General features: G+C 43.1%; 1 protein-coding gene across 1 annotated transcript in view; it reads left to right on the plus strand.

Annotated features, from left to right (window-relative positions):
• The window catches only part of patl1 (PAT1 homolog 1, processing body mRNA decay factor), a 70206-nt gene extending 67465 nt beyond the window's left edge, over positions 1–2741 (plus strand). Inside the window, exon 20 of the mRNA XM_080028985.1 lies at positions 1711–2741. Coding sequence (XP_079885111.1) covers positions 1711–1732 — 22 coding nt within the window. The 3' untranslated portion in view covers positions 1733–2741. The remainder of the gene's footprint in view (positions 1–1710) is intronic.
• Positions 2742–9915: the final 7174 nt, after the last annotated feature.

Consider the following 9915-nt stretch of genomic DNA (forward strand, 5'->3'; position numbering starts at 1 on the left):
CAGATGACATGGTGCCTCAAATCATCACTGACTGTTGAAAGTTGACAGTGGTCTTCAAGCCCCTTGGATTTTGTGCCCCTCCACTCTTCCTCTAGACCGTGGGACCTTGATTTCCAAATGAAACGCAACATTTCATTTGGATCAGTGATGATTTGAGGTATCATGTCATCTGCTGCTGTTAGTCCACTGTGTTAGCAAGTCCAAAGTCACCACAGCCATCTACCAGAAGATTTTAGAGCACTTCATGCTTCTGTCTGTTGACAAGCTTTATGGTGATGACAATTTACATTTCCAGCTAGACTTGGCACCTACCCACAGTACCATAAACCACTGGTAACTGGTTGACTGACCATGGTATTACAGTGCAAGAATGGCCAGACAGCTCTCCTGACCTGAACCCAATAGAGAAACTATGGACTATTGTCAAGAGGAAGATGATACACACCAGACTCAACAATACAGAGGAGCTGAAGGCCACTATCAAAGCAACATGGGCTTCCATAACACTTCAGCAGTGCCACAGGCTGATAGCATCCATGCCACGCTGCATTGAGGCAATAATTCATGCAAAAGGGGCCCAAACCAAGTACTTACTACATATGCATGATTATACTTTCTAGAGGGCCGACATTTCTGTAATTAAAATCCTTTTTTTATTGATTTTATGTAATATTCAAATTTTCTGAGATTTTGAATTTGGGGTTTTCATAAACTGTAAGCCATAATAATCACAATTATAACAAATAAAGGCTTCACATATCTCACTTTGCATGTAATGAGTCTGTATAAGATATTATTTTCACCTTTAAAGTTGAATTACTGAAATGAATGAACCTTTGCACGATGTTCTATTTTTTGGAGTTTCACCTGTATGTTTATGATGCCGGTTACACATCGATCATGTCAGACTAAACCGCTAATGCCTCGTTTCCACCGAGTAGAGCGGGTCGGGTCGGAGCGGCTCAGACAGAACAGCTCGCTTTTAAGAATCTCTGTGTTGTTTCCATCGCCAACCATAAACCCCACCCGTTTAGGCTGGACTGCGATAGCTGCCGCCAGAATATGGTTCAAACTATCGGGCTGTGGAACAAGCCAGCGGTCTCTCGTTTTTGCTTGGCCAAACCAGCCGCTTCTTTATTTATTCCCCTGTTTTGTGAGCGTATTACGCCGGTAAATGCACAGAGGCGGCTCGTTGCAAACCGACAGAGACAGTGAGCGAACAGCGCTGGCTGCGGCAGCTACGTGACATTGTAACAGTGGTAGGATACACAGTGTAGGCAATCCCACTGATTCATTTAATGACGAGGAAAAACACCACACAATAAACTGTGCTGTGCTCACATTTTTCACCAAAACACAAGACTCTCTTCACTCTTGCCGAGGTGACTACACACGGCGGAAATGATTCGTTCGACCAATAAACGCACAGCAGTGTGTAGCTCCGCCTTTTCGGCACCCTTTCGGGCGGCTGGTACCCCAACAGAGGAGTACCGAAAAATAGGAGCGGCTTAGAGCGGTTAGGTGCGCTTATATCCGTACCCTACCCAACTTTTTGCAAATGGAAAGCCAAAATAACCGGACCGAACCGCTCCGGTGCGCTCTACTAGGTGGAAACAAGCCATAAGATGTATCTGCTCCGACAGATAGATCTTATGGCTCAAACACTAGTTTGAAAATGAAAACTAATAGTTTGTTCTTTGCCTTTGTCAGGATCTCTGCTTTGTCCAGATAGAAGTTACAACAGACATCAACACGACCCCATCCCTACACGATGCAGACCTTTCTTTTTGTGTGTGTCAGAAGCGTGTGCGTGTGTATGTGTATGCTCTTGAGGTGAATCCATAGTGGATCATTTTAATCCAACAGAATCTCTAGTCACAAAGTTTTTTTTTATGTGTGTAGTCTCTGATGTTTGTGTGTGTGTGTGTGTGTGTGTGTGTGCGTGCGCACGTGTACGGCAGTGAAACGGAGTGCATGAGAAGGCGGATAGTCTGATTGATGAAAATTAAATCTGCATTTTTAAATATCTTGTTTACGATTATGCCTGTGATGAACCTTCAAATTAAAAAGTATTTCTATTATATAAAATGTCGACATTGCTTTTAATTGTCCTTTTTCTACACCTCAACATTTTGAATGTTTGAGTCCAATCTCACACTGTAAAGAGTACTCTACTTTACTTCTCTCCAGTTGTCAGGTCTGTGGACATTAAAAAATAAATAAAAAATTATGCAGCAGAACCATGGACATTTTTAACTGAATTTATGTTTCATCCATGCCAAAATATTTGCATCAATGTCTTACAGTTCAGTGGAAGATTCCAAGGAGGTCTGCTAGCATCAGCTAATGTAGCCTTTAGCATCTGGCCTCAGGCTACAGATGTGTAGTTATTTAAGATTTCTAACTTCCCTCTGGAGCCAAAGGGTTTTACAACTTTTGTTGATCTATGAATGCATGATGTGTAAAATGACTTACTTACTGCCCTTTATGCCTAGTGGCATGTAGGGCAGCAACAAATGATCTCCACTCCTGTCTGTTTTGGGCGAGCTTTTGGATAAAACTCCAGGTCTGCTTCAGGGCTTTAAGTTCTTTCTCCACTTTTCACTTTGTGTGAAATTGGCAGAGTTAAAACATGAAAGACACAGCAAGTTAACTTGCCTAGTTCATGTTTGATTAGTATTGTATCCATCTTCAAAAGGAAACATTGGGTGAGTGAGCCCATGGACCTATTATAAAAGGGTTAAGAACCCAAAATGCCACAACAACCTGAAATGTAATAAAATGTAACAAAACCCCAAATGTCGACTGGTCGGTGATTTAACAAAATACTGAGCTCTAAACATAACTCATTACATTTTGGGTCAGTTCTTACATTTCAGGCTCTTACATTACCGGGAGTAGACATTTAAATATGCCATGGCTGTGAATGCTACTTAAATATGTTATGAATTAAAAACTAGTAGACATATACCTTGCTGTTATGTTGGTTATAAAAACCAGCCGTGGAAATATAAGATGGGAGCTGCTAATGTAGTTGCTAGGTTTGTGGACATCAGCTGAATCCTCCTTGTTAATGGAGAAGTAAGCAAAATGGTCATTTTAGCTCCCTCGTCCCTATGTCACCACCAAATGAACACACAGCCGTCGTCATAAGATCTTGCAGCGAGAGAGCAGAGAGTCTTCGTTCACGGGCACAGAGACCCGCTTCTTTATAGTGTTCTGTCTCCTCATTGGCTAAAACGAGCTGGATACTTGAAATTGTATCTGGAAATTAATGCAAAGCAGGATGACTGGGAGCCCTGTGTTATGAACTGTGCATACCGCCAGTGGCGTTTCTAGGTGTAAAAAACAGGTGGGGCTCACACCAAAGAGGGGGGTCTGGGGTTCCCCCCCCAGGAAAAATTTGAGCTTCAAAGACACTGTTTCTCGCATTCTGGCGATTTTATTAACACAAAATTAGTTGTTCACATCTTGGCAAGACGTGGATAGTTGGCACCGCCTGACAGCCAATGAAATTGCAGCACTATCCCCTGCTGACTTACGGCCAAATCACTCAAAGTTTCCAGGTTCAAATCCCAGTTCAGAAAAAAGATGAAGTTTAGAACTCCAGAATAAATAACTTAAATTCATTGTGTGGACATAAAACACTAAACCAAAACTACACTGGACATTTAAATGCAGAATTACATCAAGGCTATTAAACAATAATGTTAAAAACCTTTGATATGTTTAACATGTTTAAAATGCAGCTACTTTTTAACTACTAATGCATTTAATAATCAGTAAACATTATTTACTTGACACAGACATAAATGGATCAAATGTGTTTATTAAAAAATCTTCACAACAATGACAGCTAGATTTCAACAAACAAATAGTCACACAATAAAAATACTTTTAATTAACTGCATCGAATCCTTCGACACATTCTATGAAATACTCGCTGATACATTATTAAGGGGCTATAAAATAAAGAATCCACATCAGTGTTGTGCCTACACAGAGTGTCTCATTTGAAATGTTGTAATGGGTTAAGACTGATGCCAAAGTGCATTCCAAGAGACTAAAGTCTAACGCATGTTTACATAAGTTTCTCTGTAGAGTACACCATCCCAGACCCCTGTGGAGGTCATAAACTCATTTAAGATGGGATAGTCCATTCTAAGAAGTTGGTTAATCCAACCAGACCTTTGGGGCAGGATGAAACTCTCTTTGAAGCCACTGTAAGTTGAAACCAGGCACCCTGATGTGTTTACCTTATCACATCTCTGTGACAAAGCTTCAAAGCTCTCTTTTCCTAAGGAAGGAAAAGCATCTTATTGGCTGGTTTGAATGTAAACACTGCTTGCTGATTAGACAACTAACTTCTGATTGGATGAGAATGCATTTGGACTGTTTTAATACAGGATGCAATCCTCTCATCTTTGCCATTCGCCTCCGGCTTCCAGCCGTGATAGAAGGTACGACATGCTTAACCCTGAGGCCTAGGATTAAGCAACCCCAAGTCCCAGTCGTTATACTCGCTGGACGAGTTCATGGACTGCTTGAAACATCTCCTCTGTTTTCCCGGATTCGAGAGAGTTTTCCTACAGAAACCAGAGCTGAAGCACACCTCAGCCTCTCCTCAAAACAGGACCCCCACACGCGCAAAGCATGAGCAAAGACGCAGGATCCCTTCATCAAGACGCCTGCACTGCCCGTTTCACGGACCGGAGCCAGCCAGCGGACCCGCCGAGAAGTGAAGCCGCCTTATCATCTGGGCCGTTCCTACGCTGCCCCAGATGCAGCGCCAGCAGAGAGCAAGGCCCGACGCCGAGGTAAGTTCTCCGCTTCCTCCTCTCCTCCTTGCCTATGCTGCCCATCGGACCGCAGACAGCCCGCTATTGCCAAGAAGAGCTGCTGATCCCCTGCTTTCCTTCCCTTGGCATGGTGAGGCACGCTGCCCTTATCAGCTGAGCTGGTTCCACCCCACTGTCTTCCACAAGACGCGCTCCATCAGCGCACAAGGCCCGGCAAGCGGCCTTTTTCTCCTCCTATCTCCGCCAGCTGCCTTCAACCAATCATCGCTGGACCAAGCCATTCACGTGAGGCTATTGTCTGGGCTAAGATAGTTATTTTATGTTGTTCATTAACTTGAAGTAAACGTAAGAGCTGACGAGCTCACTATTTCCTGATTTAAAGTAATTCTGACTCACTTATTTTACATAAGTGTTTTTCGCTCACAGTATTTTTCTCCCGCTAACCGGGAATGTATTGATGTGTTGTTGCTGTCACTCTTATAGCCAGTGAATTCTTTCCTCTTTATCAATTCAACTCAGTGAACGTAAATGCGCATTTGCAGTCACTGTGTGATTTAAGGAAACAGTTCACTACGCGCTGGAGCTGCAGCTACTGTCTTTTGTTTTCTCTCCTTCTCATTTCTAACTACGCACATCACACACACACACACAAACACACTGACACTCGTGATTCCCCCCTCAAGTATTCTTCATGAATACATGAGTGTTGAGTTTCTGTAATTTTAAAGTTACGATTGCGTGAAGACAAAACCAAAGTCTCCCCGCATCATTCTTTATAATTCGTATGTGTTTGATTGAAGCAGTAGGTCACATACATGCTTTGCATGCTATTTCCCCTACTGATAAAGGTAGAATATTCAACTTTCATAAGTTGTCCACCACATTGCTTTTAGCAATTGATCTACCCGTGGCTTAAAAGCCACCTCAAACCCTCGCGTGACGTCAAGGTCTCGCGTCTGCCATCTGAATTCATCTAATTCCTAGAGTGACGTTCCTCTGTCACACACACACACACACACACGCACACACACTACACGTGTGCACTCACCTGCACATAGATAGAAATACATGGCTTTATAATCTAAACTGTTCTTATTATTGCTTGTGCTATGTCTGCTTTCTTAAATTAGATTAGTTCATGGTTATTGACTTATGTGTATCGTTTTAATCAACTTGCCTAAGTAAATAAACCCTTACATTTTGATTTTAAGAAGCAGTGTCTGTGATATTTGTGTCTTGTATTTCACTAATGGCTGGTAAATAAGGTTTATGCTCGAATATTCACTCCTTCATTATCTTAAATGTACATTGTAACCAACTTTGACATTTTCAAGATAAATCCCTTTAACATTATGAGACTGTTTTCTGATTTGATTCAAAGTTCCCTTTTACAAAGGGTGGTGCTCCGTAGGTATTAATAAGCAATTTGATTAGCTGGACTAATTTAATTGATCATTAATTAACAATTTTTCTTAATATTATAATTTCCATGAAATTAATAAAATTCTTGACTTTGACCAAATCTACCCCTTATGAATTCCCAACATCAGGTTGAAATAAAGTAGCTGCACAGGAGTAATGATTCATTACATTAAAAAAGACAATTTTCGGACTTCCGGGTTACAGAGCATGGAGTAGGTGCGATCGCTTTCTAGCTCCCACTAACTATTTCAGACTTAACTGACTAAACCCTATTTTCATCGATTTTTTTTGTGCTTGTATTGCCGGTAACACTAACACTGATTCGGAAAAATGCCCAGAGGAAAGAAAAAAGAGATTCGGCAGAGTCTGATATGTCCTCGGACAGCGTTAGCATTGATGTTAGTGCTAGCTCAACGGCTTCCATTCCGGATTTGCTTGAGCAGCATAGAGCAGCCATAGCCGCTGAGTTCAAGTCATCGTTCGCCAGCATGGACACTAAGCTAGACAACATCCAGGCCGTGGTCTCAGGCCAGGGGAAACGTATAACCGATCTTGAGGAGAATGCAGAAGCTGTTTGCGGACGCCTGGAGCAACTTGAGGCTACGTGCTCCTCACTGCAGGAAGATAACAAGTCGCTGAAATCTAAACTATCGGATTTGGAAGGGAGAAGTAGGAGACAGAACGTTCGTATTGTGGGCTTACCAGAGTCACTTGAGGGCGCACGCCCCACCGCCTTTTTCTCCAAGCTTCTTGTCGAGGTTTTTGGTAATCAAGCTCTCCCTTCTCCCCCGGAGAAGGGAGAGCTTCATCGCACTTTGGCACCCAAACCTGGCCCACGTGAGAGACCACGTCCCGTCATCATCCGCTTCCACCGATACCAGACTAAAGACTTGATCATGAGAGAGGCACGTAAACAAGGCGAGCTGGAATACCACGGCCACAAGCTCCGGTTCTACGAGGATTACAGCGCGGAGGTTTTGAAGCAGCGGACTGAATACAAAGGGGTCATGGCTGAGCTTTATCAGCGCGGTCTCCGACCCTCTCTCTTCTTCCCTGCGAAGCTGCGCATTACTCTCCAGAGCGGCGAGAGAAGGTGGTTGCGGTCCGTCTCTGAAGCATCTAACTACATCTCTACATTGGGTGTGAGTCCGTAGTAAATACGATTGCCTGCTGCGAGTATACAAATGTGGACAAATGCTCTTTTCATATCCCCAGCCAATCTCTCAGACTGATGGTACTGCACGCATTCAAGGGCGTCATTCTTTCTTCAACATCAGAACATTAATGAACATAATTTATTCGACCCCAAACTCTAAAAGTCCTGAAGTTGTAATATCACTGGATGCCGAAAAGGCCTTTCATCGAGTAGAATGACTGTATTTATTTACTGCTCTTAAAAAATTTGGTTTTGGTGACCGCTTTAGCTCATGGATTCGTCTTCTATACACTGACCCCCAGGCAAGTGTTTGCACTGGGGACGCTCGGTCTGATTATTTTCCATTATCACGCGGGACCCGACAGGGCTGCCCCTTAAGTCCGCTTTTATTTGCCCTAGCTATCGAGCCCCTATCCATAGCCCTGCACTCTTCCCCCCTACTTCAGGGAATCTATCGCGAAGGAATCGAACATCGTGTGTCATTATATGCGGATGACCTCTTGCTCTATGTCGCAAATCCTGCCACGGCTATTCCGTCTGTTATCTCTATTCTTAATGAATTTGGTTCTTTTTCCGGGTATAAGCTCAATCTGCAGAAAAGTGAGTGTTTCCCTCTTAACATTCCCCCCTCTGACCTCCAGCAGTTGAATTTGCCATTTAATATTAGCCGCTCAGGGTTTAAATATTTAGGGATCAATATCACTTCGTCCATCTCAGCTCTTTTGGCTGCAAATTTCACTCCCCTACTTAACCAGACTAAATCTGATTTTCAGAGATGGGGTAACCTCCCTCTGACGCTGACAGGCAGAATTAATTCTGTGAAAATGACAATTTTACCCCGATTTCTTTACTTATTCCAATCCATTCCAATATTTTTACCAAAATCCTTCTTTCAATCATTGAATAAACTTATTACATCATTCATCTGGGCAGGAAAACACCCAAGAATTAGTAGGAACGTACTAGAATTGAGTAAATTTGGAGGGGGCCTTGCCCTGCCAAACTGTATGTACTACTAATGGTCAGCTAATATTCAAAAGCTGTTGTTTTGGTTCCACGCTATTAACACCTCTTGGGGGTCCATTGAATCAAAGTCTTGTTTGTCATCATCTCTGTCGGCGTTGTTGTGTTCCCCTCTTCCAACTGTCCCGTCCAAGCACACCAAAAACCCAATTGTGTTGGCTTCCCTTAAGATCTGGTATCAGTTCCGGCGTCATTTCAAATTCTCATCCCCGTCTATACTTGCTCCCATAGTTGGTAACCACCTATTCCCCCCTGCTTTAGATGCATCATTCTCTCTGTGGAAAGCAAAAGGCATTAATTCCCTCTTGGATTTATATGAAAGTGGAGTTTTTTCCAGCTTTACAAAATTTGGTTTGCCACGTTCACATTTCTTTCGTTACTTACAAATAAGACACTTCATTTGCACGCAGTATCCCTCTCCACCCCCCACTTTGCCCTGGGAGGAATTACTTAAATTAGGTCCCGATCAGAAGGCTCTTATATCCCGGGTATATAGCGGTCTTATGTCGCTCAATAACACACCTGTGCTCAAAGCTAAGGTTGCATGGGAGAGATAATTAAATGTGGATTTCACAGATGACTGGTGGGTTAAAGAGGACCTATGATGCTTTTTGACTTTTATGACCTATAAACGTTGTTATGATGATTCATAGTCATGCTTAACCATACTAAATTATCAAATAATGACTTACATGCATTTCGACGTATTCCCTGCTGACCGTCTGGGGTGTCTGTGCAGAGCACTAAACACTATTCTAGCCAGTCGAGAAGTCACGTCTTCAAAGCGGTCTACCCTTTCATAATTTGTGACGTCGCATAAAAATTTGTGACGTGACCACGCGGATGTTTCCATGTATGGTAATGCTGTCACTTCCCTGTTCGCGTCTGCCTCGCGCCCTTATAGGTCCATGCTCGCGCTTCCCGCCACTGAAAGTGTTCCGGAAGGAAGGTAACCAATCACAACGGAGTGGGGTTTGCAGGAGGGGGGGGAGGGTAGCGGAGATGGCCGATGCACACACACTCAAGTGTTGACAGGATGTGCTGGATCGCCAAAATAAGAGAAAGAGCTTCCCGAAAATCTACATAGTTTTTTGTGATGTGATTCGTGTCAGGTTGCTCTATAGCAGTGTAAAACAAGAAATTAAGACCAGAAAAGTAGTATAATAGGTCCTCTTTAAGGTGGTCGATAGAATGAGCTCAACATCATCCTGTGCTCGCCTTGGGCTCATACAGTTTAAGGTATTTCATAGGATCCATTTTTCTAAAGCCAAATTGGCAGAAATATACCCTGATGTAGACAATAGCTGCAACCGGTGTGGCTTTGCACCGGCTGACCACAGTCATATGTTTTTTCTATGTCCAAGATTGAAAATGTTTTGGTGTTCCGTCTTCAAAACACTGTCTGACGTCCTGCAGCTGGATCTTCAGCCATGTCCTTTAACAGCCATTTTTGGGGTCCCCCTGGTGCCTCCTGCCCACTCTAGACCGCAGGCAGATGTTATTGCTTTTTCTACT

Source organism: Ammodytes marinus, assembly GCF_949987685.1.
Source record: "Ammodytes marinus genome assembly, chromosome: 6".
NCBI lineage: Eukaryota > Metazoa > Chordata > Actinopteri > Uranoscopiformes > Ammodytidae > Ammodytes > Ammodytes marinus.